The sequence below is a fragment of the Aspergillus affinis genome (assembly GCF_023601865.1).
Source record: "Aspergillus affinis strain CMG 70 chromosome Unknown NODE_175_length_57419_cov_86_568606, whole genome shotgun sequence".
NCBI classification, from domain to species: domain Eukaryota; kingdom Fungi; phylum Ascomycota; class Eurotiomycetes; order Eurotiales; family Aspergillaceae; genus Aspergillus; species Aspergillus affinis.
This window is the reverse complement of record NW_026515956.1, coordinates 20,302-32,969: the sequence shown is the minus strand read 5'-3', so window position 1 is coordinate 32,969 and position 12,668 is coordinate 20,302. Positions and strand designations below refer to the sequence as shown.

Here is a 12,668-nt window from a genome sequence, read left to right as displayed (position 1 = left end):
TAACTAGAGCTCTAATAAGATAATTTTTTGAAAGCATAGACATACTCCATACGAGATACCCCTCCAGCAAGCTCTGGAGAAACGTCGGGTCTACTTCTGCCCTCCGAGTCCCCACTTTCTACGGAGTATTTACCGTACAGTTTTCCGCCGGACCCCGGACCGGTGAATAGACTGAGTAATTAAGTCTTCAGTGATAGTGAGGGTGTTAAATCAACAATTTCAAAAGTAAGTGCATAGAGGGAAGGTAGTTTAGTTCGTTAATTTCTGTAGATGGGACATACATACCTGACTATTTATGTCTCTGTGTTTGTATGGCATTTACATTTCTTGAATTCCTAGTAGTCTTAAAGCGTTCTGACGGTATACTTCTATAAGTGTACTATGTGGATTGCAGAATTCATATCTACCAACCTAATGTACCATTCTCGGTGTGATGTACGCATTTAGGGCTTGTTGCCTCAGCTACCTTCCAGTACGATAGCCAGGATACGTGTAGGTCACGTTGACTACCCCGCCTCGAGAGGACCTTGAAGACGTGCTCCGGCCTTGACGCAGGGTATATATACCGGTGTCTATCCTGTTTATTCTTTACTGTTTGATCTTGGTTCCGCTCTGAAATATTGTCTGAACATGTACACTTTCATTCAGGTCATTCACGTCGGAGTAACTAGTTACGAACAAGCTAGCTAGCTAGGTATGATAAATTGGTTTTTAAACGCTTTTTTTCCGTTTCCTTATTTTCCTTTCTTTCTTTTTCCTTCCTACAGGCCAATTTCGATCAGATCGTTGAACTGTCACCCTACGACATGTCAACAACGCAGCGGACGCAGTCGCCCTGCTTCATCTGCTCAAAGGCAGTGTTGATCTGGTCCAGAGGCTCGCGGTGCGTGATGAACTCGTCCACCTTCAGCTGGCCGTTCAGGTAGTCGTCGACCAGACCGGGGAGCTGAGTGCGGCCCTTGATACCGCCGAAGGCGCAACCCTTCCATACACGGCCGGTGACGAGTTGGAATGCTATTGATCGCATTAGTGGTTTGGATTGGATTGAGATGACAGGATGGAAAGGAAAGGACTCACGTCGGGTCGAAATCTCCTGTCCAGCAGCAGCAACACCGATGATGATACTCTCACCCCAGCCCTTGTGGCAGGCCTCCAGCGCAGCGCGCATCACGCCCACGTTACCTGTGCAGTCGAAGGTGTAGTCGCAGCCGCCGTCGGTCATCTCGATCAGTTCCTCCTGGATCGTCTTGCCCTGGAGCTTGGTGGGGTTGACGAAGTGGGTGGCGCCGAACTTGCGGCCCCAGGCCTCCTTGCCGTCGTTGACGTCCACCACGATGATCTTGCCGGCCTTGTTCTTGACCGCACCCTGGATGACGGAGAGACCGACACAGCCGGCTCCGAAGACGGCGATGTTGGACCCCTCCTCGACGCCGGCGGTGACCACGGCGGCGCCGTATCCGGTGGTGATACCGCAGCCTAGCAGGCAGGATCGGTCGGTGGGGATCTTGGGCGTCACGGCCACGACCGAGATGTCGGCCACGACGGTGTACTGGGAGAAGGTCGAGGTGCCCATGAAGTGGAGCAGGTCCTTGCCGCGGGCCTTGAAGCGGGAGGTGCCGTCGGGCATGACACCCTTACCCTGGGTGGCACGGATCTTACCACAGAGGTTGGTCTTGCCGGACTTGCAGAACTTGCACTCGCGGCACTCGGGGGTGCTTTTGTGTGGGTCAGTAGGAGGTCGAGGATTGGGTCATCAAAGAGACATACTAGAGAGCAACGACGAAGTCGCCGGGCTTCACGGAGGTGACGCCCTCACCGATCGACTCGACGATACCGGCACCCTCGTGACCCAGGACGATGGGGAAAGCACCCTCGGGATCCTTTCCGGAGAGCGTGTAGGCATCTATCGAGGTCAGCTTGACGTCGGAAGACAAGCAGGAGAGAGAGAAAACCGACCTGTGTGGCAGACACCGGTGTGGTGGACCTGGATACGGACTTCGTTGGCCTTGGGGGGCGCAACCTCGATGTCCTCGATGGAGAGGGGCTCTCCGGCGCCCCAGGCAACGGCGGCCTTGACAGAAAAAAACTCAGTTATGATTCTAGAGTGGAGAGGAAAGCCCGAACAGCTCTCCCTGGCGTTCCGAAGAGCTTCTTACCTTGCAAGTGATGGTCTAGAAAAGCCAATGTTAGTCGCGACACGAGAAGGAAAAACGAGGAAGAGAAAAATTTAAAAAAAAAAAAACAACAATGGGATTCTTACCTGTCCGACAGTGCTGGCCATGATGAAGGATCACAGAGAGAAGCTTCCGACAGCAATGATGGGAAGACAAAAACAAAGGTGAATGGAAGAGAAGGGCAGGAGAGGAAAGAAGATGAAGAAATCCCAAGGAACGCGCAGGGAATAAATTGCTTAAAGCGGGCTCGACCGGCTGGTGGGGGTTTGCAGGTGAGGGGGAGGGGAGTGGGGGGTAGAGCTCATGGATGGGTGAGGGGCCGATGCCAGATGCCATCCTCACGGTCCGGTCAACACGGTCCGGCCAAGATAACCACGCTTGGGAGACAGGATCATCTCCAATTCCTGCCGGGTCCCCTCATCTCTCCGCATTGCGAAGGATGGCGGGCGTTTCACAGGTGGGAGAGTCTCCCGACAGTCGGGAAGGCATGGAAGACGTGAGTCATGAACTAGCCGATGAGCGGCTACATGGTAGATAAACAAGCCTGCGGAGCCAGCGATCGATGGACCGAAGCAGCTACGGGAAAGAGTAGAGAAATCCAGACAGAATTACAGTCGACTCTACATAGTATAGATGCTCAGCAAAAGGGAGGAAAAGGAAACTGCCGCGGCGACCCGAAAAGGCAACGTTTTCCGGGTTGGTCCGTGCCCGATGACGACGTTTGCTGCCTCAGGCTGAACTGGTATCCCCAGGAGGTTTTGCCCTTTCTAAGATACACTCCCCGACCAGGGTGAGAGTGATTACGGATGGTTTCGATAAGAACGAGGGTCTGGTGAAGAGAAGAAATCTTCCCCAGTCCGACTTCGTGGAGAGCACACCTGTCCCGTCAGGATATCAACAATTCCTCCCTACCTCCCAAGAATATACAGCCCAGCAACAGAAACAACCCTACAGAGACCACCAATGGACTAGCCACAAATTATACCCGTGTCGAGATTCACGTTCACACCACAGCAATAAACCAAGAAAATATATCAAGGAGAGTTGTCATCATTCGCAAAATCTAATGTTTTATACACGAACCGCCGAAACCCATCGAGTCAAATTACAAGATTAGAAAGAAAAGGATTGGTCACGTTTGTCACGTTTCATCTATTTACCGCCCCGGCATCTGGCCGCTCTGCATCATCGCCGCGTTCTGCTCCTGGAATCGTTCGTTCAACCGGGCCGACGACTTGAGGTACTTGTCCACGCAGCGCATCACGCAGCCCTCCTCACGGTTGACCAGGGACTTGGTGGTGAAGTCATTGACGCAGTCATCGAAGCAGCGCTGGACGAGCTTGGAGTACATCTGCAGAGGAATGTGTGAGTGAGGTTTGTTGGTTCGGGGGTGTGGTTTTTGTGTTTTGGATTTGGGTGTGAAAAGTTGAAGACAGGGATGAGGCTGAGGCAATGTCACGTCGAGGGCACGGAGAAAATCTGCAATGATAAAGGACGGATGGCATCTAAAGGGAACGTACGGTCATAAACTCCTTGAGCTGCTTTCTCTCCATGCGAGAAGCGAACTCGCGCTGTTCCGAGGCAGAGAGTCTGAAGGGAGTTAGCTGGAATTCTGGATGGTCGCTGAGTGTGGCGTAGAACGGAAGTCAAAAGGACCAGGAGATACTCACCCTTCCATTGTGATGTTAGAGGATGACTAGTGAGGGAGAGGTGTGATGGTTGAGGGTATAATGACAACAGTCCTTCTGAGGTTGTCCGGGACAGCTCCGGAGCTCTCGACGGGCCGCAGGCTCTTTCCGGGTCACATGAGGTCAGGTGATCGCACCTGACCCATAATCACGTGGCATCACGTGTTGTTCTCAATGGCTGACTCATTCCCACCCGGGCGGCGAAGAACGATGGAGAAAAGACAGCGTATGCCGACCCGATCAGGCAATGACATGGTCAATCCTGGCCCGGCGTGCTATGACGCTGGCCACGGGACCGCAGGTGGCCCCCGGACCCTGTGGCGAGAGCCAACCGTGGTTGTGGTGTGTGATAAATTGGCAAATTGCATACGAGCCGAGGGATCTGCGCACCAGCCAATCTCCACGTCCCGGTGCTGATTTGGCGAGCGTGCGAAAGGGGGAGGTAAGAAAGGTTCCATATATACGAGCCTTGATTTGGGGTGCTGTGACTAGCCTGCTGGCATCGCCTTCAGCTGGCAATCTTGAAATCTTCCCTGATTGCGGCGCATGACTTGGTTGGCGGTGTGTTCACATCCACCAACAAGACCATTGTCGATTGTTCGATTCCGCAGGATCCAGGATTACTTGCATTGCAAATCAAAGGATGATGACCTATGGGAATGGGCAGTGGCACGGATCGCCTACGTTTAGTGATCTGCACATATAGGCAGGTCTTTCAGTTCCACCTGATTTTCTGTATGCGAGGACTCCGCAATTGCCTTGAAAATCAGCAGGTGGCTTGTATCGGGGACGCCAGGTTAGACGGCCGGTCAAATGTAGAGACCTATGCATTGAAAGAACCTTAAATCAACCTGGTAGTCAGATTTGTGGCATTGATGCTCTAATTCGTTCACGGGGAGACAGTGATGACTGGCCGTGCTGCGTGGTGGTCTACAATGCCTGTGCGGAAGATATATATCCAAGAGTCCTAATTATGCTGTAAAGAATTCATGAACACACGATGTAATGGCGGTGTCCAAGCCCTAAATGCTGATTGACCCGTGGTCTCGACAGTTCCGGTCTGTTACAGACCTAAATCACAGGCCCTACGCCTTATCACTACTCCGCACGGCGTCAGGTACCCGACGACCCCTTCCACTGTGGTGACCTACCACGGCGTTATAAACAGTACTCCGTACTAACAGACACACAGTTCCGTCATTGGCCTGTTGGCCATTCCTAGTTGCAACAGGACCCCGGAACCCAAACCGCGAAAACCAACAACGGAAGGATATCTGGCCTCCCAGCGTGGGGTACCTGAACGAAGTGGATACGAAAAGTTTAAAGCTGAAGGTCGACTCCGTATATCTTCAGGGAAGCAGGGCGTCAGCGTCATACACCAGGAAAACCCGGTTTAGTGCGGTGCTAAGGAGTTAGTCGAGTCCTAGATTCCGGTTCTAGACTTTTTACTTTCGTCCTGCGATCCCCGATCCACGGGACTGGATTTCCCCGTGCGACGATTGAGATGACCCCGTGAAGGACTCTCAAACGCGATCGAACGGTGGTGTCGGGGGGTCAGGATTCGAGAGAACTTCGGTCTTCATCAGGAGAAGGGGGTGTTTGTTTCAGACGGACTGGATGACACGAAAGGCTATTTGGTTAGCGCTGGGGGGGGGGGGGGGGAGCGGACCGAGGAAGGAACGCTCGGCCATGGCGGCTTGATTTGATTTGATTTATTTTTCATTTATTTTTACATATGATGTTGCATTGTGCTAAGGGAGAGTGGAAATGAGACGGATTGAAGGATTGAGGGCAAAGAGGGAATGTCTTGCGAGGGTTGGTCGATAGTATGTATAGTGTGCATATTGTTTATATTGAATCGTTGTATGTGAATCATCATCATCATAATTTATTCCTCCTCGCCGTTCACACTGGCAGAGGACTCGGTTAGCCAGGGACAGTGGTTCTAGAAGGCCGGTCGAAGCCCAGAGAGACGCCGGACTAAACCAGACACGGCGGAATTCCCGGGCTCGACCGCAAGCAACCGGGCCATACGGTACCAGGTACCTTTTCTCTGTGTGTCCAGTGTACTCTGGAGAGGGTATCTTGTACCTGGTCCCTCTGCGTTCATTAATTAATGTCTTGCTTCTAGCCTATTATTAGTGCCCCCGTCCGGGTCTGGTCAGGACGGCACGAGAAAGGTGTCGATGACAGCAATCTTTCTTTCTCTCTCTCTTCTTTTTCTCTCTTTCTTCCGGTATGAACAAACCACAAACCAGCGACAATCCCACCACCTGATTTTTGGACCAACGATCTGCAGCGACCGAACTGAGCGGCCCCCCTTCCCACTCTCCCTTTTCTACTTTTTTTTACTTTTTTTTCTGGGGCCCGTTAGCCCCTCCCAAGGCGACCCAGTTCCAGCCCAGTCACCGTCTCCATCCTGTCAGCCCTCCGCCCACTCGTGTGCCTCCCTCCGATCATCGTCAATCAACCCCATCCATCAATCAGTTCAATCATAATCTATCGCTTCGCTCCCTTTCGTTCCCTGACCCCCCTCCATCCATCCACCTTCATCCTTTCTTTTTCCTTTTCCCCCCATTTTCCTTCTCATTCCCTTCCCTTTCTTTCATTCTTCTCATTCTCCCCTCTTTCTCGTCTCCTTTCTCCCTCTCCTGGTTACCTCTCTCGTTCTCGTTCCTCGTCTACCCTTTATCCCTGGCTCTGCTGGTCCCTTTATTTAATTTTATTCTATTTTTTCCGGTTTTATTTCTATCCCGGGTCTTCCCTTCGCTTCCTCCGCATCTGACTCTGACTCTTCCGTGGACCCCTACTTCTTTCTCCCTCTCCCCGTAATCGATTTTGTCGCCTCCCCGCCTTCCCCGTGCCTTGTCGCGATCTTTTATCCTCTCTGTCTCTCTCAGTCATTGTTCAGCCACGGGGTTTCCTGCCTTGGCAACTTAACGGACGGCGCGGCGTTGTCATCCGCTGCCAGGCTGACTACTAGTCCCTCGTGCTATTTTGAGATTTCGTCGGTTCCTCCCCAGCCCCGGAATTTCTCGCGAACACGAGGGCGGTGACGGAGGACTCGGTTCGCCTGCGTTTCATCATTCTACAGCTGCACTTCCGCTTTCTATACCGTTGACGCCCGTCTCGCGCGCTTCTTCATCATGGTCACCGGCAAGGGCGCGGAGCCCTTTCATCACCTACCTCCGTCAACCTCGCAGCACGGGTTCGGCGCAACCTCCCCGCCTTCCAGGCGTGACCTGGCATCCTGGTGGAGGCAGTTCAAGAGAAACACTCGCAAGGAGGAACCCAAGGGTACGTTTGCGCAGAGACCTCTTCTGGCGTGTAGCAGATTCGTGCTTTTCGATCTAGGTAGCCGCTCATGCGGAATACCACCGAGATCGTCCAGCCACTGTCATCCGCGACTTGCATCAACCCTTACTCCGTCCCTTTCGCTCTAAACTTTTGTCCTATGCATATTGACCTGGACCGCAGAACCTCAAGGTATCTTCGGCATCCCCCTCAACGTCAGCATCAAGTACGCCAACGTCGCCATCTCCCTAACCAACGATAACGGCGAGAGTTTCATCTACGGATATGTGCCTATCGTCGTGGCGAAATGTGGGGTTTTCTTGAAGGAAAAAGGTACGCATAATCAGTTGGTCGCGGGGAGGGTTGTTTTCGGAGGTGTGCTAACGCCTCAAAAGCTACGGATGTGGAAGGAATCTTTCGTCTCAGTGGATCGGCCAAGCGCATCAAGGACTTGCAGGAAATATTTGACTCCCCCGAGCGATACGGGAAGGGCCTGGACTGGACCGGGTATACGGTTCACGATGCCGCCAACGTCCTTCGTCGCTACCTGAATCAACTCCCCGAGCCGATCGTCCCGCTAGAATTCTACGAGCGCTTTCGCGAGCCGTTGCGAGCTTACCAGAACCACGTTCAGAACAGCAACGGCGCCACGACAGAGTCGGATCCCTTTGACCACGCGAAAGCCGTCGCTTCCTACCAACAGCTGATCCGAGAGCTGCCGCCGCTGAACAAGCAGCTGCTTCTGTATATCCTCGACCTTCTAGCCGTCTTCGCATCCAAGTCGGACCAGAACCGGATGACGTCGGCCAACCTGTCCGCCATTTTCCAACCTGGCCTGTTGTCTCACCCCCAGCACGACATGGCGCCCGACGAATATAGGCTGAGCCAGGATGTACTGATTTTTTTGATCGAGAACCAAGATCACTTCCTGTTCGGCATGAACGGCACCGCCGCGGATGAGCAGACGGTGAAGGAAGTGGAAGGCGGAATGGCGCATCGCACGGCGACTACCAATTCCAACATCCGGCGCTCGGCCTCGAGCGCAAGTGGCGGGGGTGAAAGCTTCCGCAAATACGGCAGTCTTCGTCGCAACGTGTCGGTATCGTCGAAAAACTCCCGGCAATCGAACAACGCGCAGGGTCCTACCACCCCGACCTCTCTGGGCGCCGTCGGCGTCCACCGCAGTAACACGCTACCGTCCAAAATGTCGCCGGCCATGAGGTATGGCCGGGTGACGGAAGCGACCGGACCGAATTCGTCGGAGCGTACATCTGCACAACCCTCGCGGTCCTCGAGCGTCACACCGACCGCACGGGAGGACAACCTGCAAGCGTCTGTCCCACCGCAGCCTACACCGCAGCAACCCCCCACCACAACCACGCCTGCACCAGGGGCTGGGCCGCCGAGCGGGCTCGTTTATGTCCATACGTCCACCCACGGCCCAATTCCCAAGGTGATTCCTGTGCAACCGCCAGTGCCAGAAGCGCCCACGGTCCAGACCGAACCCCCAGCCCAACCTGTTGTTCAAACGGAGAGGCCGGTTGGACCTCCTGCTCCTGCTCCTGCCACTGCCCCTGTCCTCGTTCCTGCTCAGGCTCCGGCTCCGGCTTCCCTCCCCCTTTCTTTGACTGCTGGCGCAGCTCCCCCTGTCGCGGCCGCTCCTGCTCCTGCTCCTGCTCCGGCACCGGCACCGGCACCGGTCACTTCTGCTCTGCATGAGTCTTTATCTCCCCCCTCTTCGCCTCCTCAGACCGCTTTTACACCCACCCGAGAACGAAAACTCTCTAGCATCTTTTCCAAATCGCCGCCGTCGAGTAACGAGTTGAAGGAACCACCGCGGCAGCCCAACCGTCTAAAGAAGAAGCGAATTCCCGGAAGTGCCAGCGAAAGCGCCCAAAGCTCGTCTCAATCTCTACAGGCAGCCACCTCGGACCCGACGACCGTCAATTCTCCCCCCCAAGCGGGTCGGCCGATAGATGCGACCCCCGACGCCGGGGGTGCTACACCGAGACCTCCAAACCCTACAAGCTTCGACGACCTGGCCTTGAGGCAGGAGAAAACAGCTGTGCAGCATGAGAACGGACAGCAACAGATCGCGGGCGCCAGCAGCGGCGACACGACGCTGCGACCGTATGAGTCGCGGACCCCGTCGATGAACTCGCGCTCGTCATTCACGGACGCGTCTGATATCGATCAAATAGATGAGGCGTCGAAGGCGGAGCGGAAAGAGCATCGTCGGAGCTGGCGATTTCCCCGCTCCTCTAAGCGCAGCAGCGAGCAGATGGGACTGGGTCTTGGCTCGCCGCCCCTTATGGCCTCAACTCCCGGGGCAGATCGTAGTACCAGCTCAATCGGTAGCTGGCATCATTCCAGCCGCAGTTCTCCCTCGGATCTCCAGAACTTCGCCAATGACCCCTCCTACCAGCCATTGAGTTTGGACGCCGAGGTCAGCAACAGTGGCAAAGATTCAGGGAGCTCCGAGCCAGAGAGGCGCAGTCTCTTCGGGAAATTCAAGGCCAAGGTCGCACAGGTCCGGGATGAAGTTAAAAACTCCTCAGACAGTGAACGCACGCGCAGTCCCCCGGTCCAGTCCGACCCGGAAAAGTCAGCATCCAGTCAGACAATCTCGCCCGTTGGCAGAGACAGCCTACCCAACCGCCCCGCTCCGATTGAAGTGGTGAAAGAACCCATCCCGCAACCTTATACGAGTACTCCCACTTCGCCGCTGCCTCCCGGGCTTCCTCCAGCAATCCCTGAGGAGCCCCGCACCCCGGAAAGCCCTGTGGCGACATTAGCGACCCCGGAGCCCAAACAGGAGAATGGCACGGCCGAGAAAACGCAGACTGCAGGGCCAGACACTCTGCCCACCTTTGAATCTCACAAAGGCGATGACAGCGAGACCTCCCATTTTTTGGGAAATTAGCCTAGGCATTCTGCCTAGCGAAACCTAACACGTTTGGTTGAGCGATACTGAGCGATATTTGAGCTTTTTCTTTTGTTTCCTTTTCTTTTGTCTTTGTAGGTATTATCTTTTGGATATTGGCGGATAGATTATATTGCAGGGTTGGTACGGTATGGGTTGAAGATTTGGTTCCTTTTCGTATAACGGGTATCCGTGATGGTTTTCTTTGATTCTATTTTGTACACTGCTGGCTAGGATTCTCCTACTGATTTTGATTGATGACTTGAGGGGGTTCACGTTGCTAGCTTCCTGTCATACCCCGTTGTCATTTGCTGATGCTTTATGGGTTACGAATCATGGATGATTGGTTGTGATGGCTGAACAGTCAGTCGAATGGAGTGGATGTTATATTTATTTATAATTGCTTCGTGTATCAATAGATTTGATTTCCAATGTCCGACGAGTACGTTGTACGGAGGACTCAGTAGTGACCGGAGTACACCGTTGTCGGCCGCAGGTGGAGTAGACACCTTGACTTCCAGGCAGTCAGGCACCCACCTGTCAAACCCGTCAAACAAACTCCGAATCTCCGAACGCCTTTGTCCCCGACCGAATTATCCCAAGTGCTTCCTTCCTCTTCGTCACGCTCAACCAACAAGCGCATCCTCAACCGGGCGCAAGCCCCAATCCATTCACAATGACTTCAACACCCACGTCACCATCTACCAACGTCCCTCCCGTGTCTCCCGCGTCGCCCGCCATCCCCGTCCTGCCGACCCCTCTGGCCCAAACCTACGTCTTCCTCAACCCATGTCTTCTCCTCGGCCTCCTGGCCCTGCGATTCCAGTCCTTGACGACGGACCCGGTCGCCGAACTGCTGAATGACCTCCCACTGCTGGCCCTGCTGCAGCTGATCTTCGTCATGATCTGTCTGCCTCCCGCGGGATCCGTGTTGTCGTCTAAGCCGGAGACTGTGGACGTCGACGACAAGAAAGATAAAGCCCCGGCGTCTCCGTCCGGGGGGTCGGCTGGCAGCGTGGTCTTGAAGCCCGGGAAAGTGGGCTATCGTCGACGAAGTGCGAAGAATGATTCTTCGTCTGGGAGCTTTGTTGCGAAGTTGATTGTATGTCTTCCCTCCGGAATATGGACACATAGTCCGGCGGAGCGACGGAAGTCAATAAAGTAACTAGTTAAGCACGAATACTGACGTGATATGATTTGATTCAAACTGAACAGCCCGCCCTCCTCTCTCTCATCCTAACCTTCCTCCTCGCGACTCCTGTCTTCGCCGCCCTACTCGTCCTCTTCGGTGCCCCGATCACAACCCACCATTTGCAGACCCTGCTGTGCGCCGCGCACATGGCTCTTTTGACCTCCACCGGCCTTATCTACGTCCATGGCGTCGACGGCTCCGTGTGGAAGGAGGTATGGGGCGCCGCGAGACCCTTGGATGTTGTTTGGGGTGGTGCGCTGGGGACGGGTCTGGGTGCTTGGTTGGGTGCTGTGCCGATTCCGTTGGATTGGTTTGTCTCCCCCCTTCCCTTCTCTTCCATTTGATTTCTCCTTGGGGGGTTTTTTGTTGGTGCTGGGGTTTATGGTAGAGGATGTAGGCTTGGTTTGGCTAACGTGTTCTATGAATGTAGGGATCGTCCGTGGCAGGCATACCCGATTACGATCCTGGTAGGCGCATATATCGGATACGCTCTTGGTGTGGGACTTGGACGGACGGTGCTGTTCGGAAAGAGAATTGACTTCGAAGAGGAGGGGGATACGAAGAAGGTTGATTAATGGGATGATTGATTCATCACCTTGGTGCTTGGTTTGGGTTAGTTCGGTAGGGGGTGCATGAGTTAGGGGTCTACTTTACTCTTCACTATGCACTGTGTCTGGACTTCCTGTGGGGGTTGGTTTGATGAGTCTTCTTCATTTACTGTTTACTTCTTTTTCTTTCTATGATGGTATTAGTATAGGATTGTTTATTGTATGTATGTATGTATGGATTTGGCTGGATGGTAATATGTATAGATATACCTAGGGGAATGAAAAATACAATAATTGAGATCTAGCGTTAGTGGCATTGGCAATATGAGTACAGAAAAGCAACAGGTAAAGAGAGAATAGAACTACTATAACGTTTCAGCGAAGTCCAACACAGCCTTAACTATTCTAGCCTGTAATATATTATTTAGTTTACCTCACCATACATATCATTAGAGTTTTGGTCCGGATAAAGCCTGATAGTTCTTTTTCAGGTCAGCATGCACAAGAGGAAATGATAGCTAACATACTGGCAACTCTTGCTACTTTACGCGCCATATGCGCTTCTTCAACTTTTAATGTCAGAAAAGACCCGCCATAGCTATTTTTAAAATCAAGGGTAAAAGACCCGGTGCGTGATGCAATAAATTGAAAAACCTCTTTCTCTTGCGAGTCGCTCAAGCTTGCTCTGAAAAGGAATACTCCAATTCTTCTGTAACCTTCCGGATAAATAACGATGCTTTGCATATCAGCAACTTTCTCTGCGTCCTGAAGCGTGCAAGGCATTTCTTGGATTGGAATCCCCATTTTTAGACTTACTCCTCTATATCTGGAAATCTAATACGAAATTTC

General features: G+C 53.3%; 4 protein-coding genes across 4 annotated transcripts; 2 read left to right on the top strand and 2 right to left on the bottom strand.

Annotated features, from left to right (window-relative positions):
* Window positions 1–799: 799 nt before the first annotated feature.
* On the bottom strand, window positions 800–2,281 carry KD926_003209 (bifunctional alcohol dehydrogenase/S-(hydroxymethyl)glutathione dehydrogenase; the record flags this gene model as incomplete). Its single annotated transcript, XM_053094671.1, has 6 exons — window positions 800–1,014; window positions 1,078–1,715; window positions 1,768–1,903; window positions 1,957–2,071; window positions 2,157–2,171; window positions 2,261–2,281. 6 exons carry the CDS (start codon window positions 2,279–2,281, stop codon window positions 800–802), a joined length of 1,140 nt encoding a protein of 379 aa, XP_052950586.1.
* A 1,049-nt stretch (window positions 2,282–3,330) lies between these two features.
* On the bottom strand, window positions 3,331–3,852 carry tim9 (protein transporter TIM9; the record flags this gene model as incomplete). Its single annotated transcript, XM_053094670.1, has 3 exons — window positions 3,331–3,525; window positions 3,695–3,764; window positions 3,845–3,852. 3 exons carry the CDS (start codon window positions 3,850–3,852, stop codon window positions 3,331–3,333), a joined length of 273 nt encoding a protein of 90 aa, XP_052950585.1.
* A 3,156-nt stretch (window positions 3,853–7,008) lies between these two features.
* Window positions 7,009–10,079, top strand: KD926_003207 (putative Rho GTPase activator (Sac7); the record flags this gene model as incomplete). Its single annotated transcript, XM_053094669.1, has 3 exons — window positions 7,009–7,159; window positions 7,340–7,489; window positions 7,552–10,079. 3 exons carry the CDS (start codon window positions 7,009–7,011, stop codon window positions 10,077–10,079), a joined length of 2,829 nt encoding a protein of 942 aa, XP_052950584.1.
* Window positions 10,080–10,755: 676 nt separating this feature from the next.
* KD926_003206 (PIG-F family protein) lies at window positions 10,756–11,846 on the top strand (the record flags this gene model as incomplete). Its single annotated transcript, XM_053094668.1, has 3 exons — window positions 10,756–11,181; window positions 11,295–11,581; window positions 11,702–11,846. 3 exons carry the CDS (start codon window positions 10,756–10,758, stop codon window positions 11,844–11,846), a joined length of 858 nt encoding a protein of 285 aa, XP_052950583.1.
* Between the last annotated feature and the right edge of the window lie 822 nt (window positions 11,847–12,668).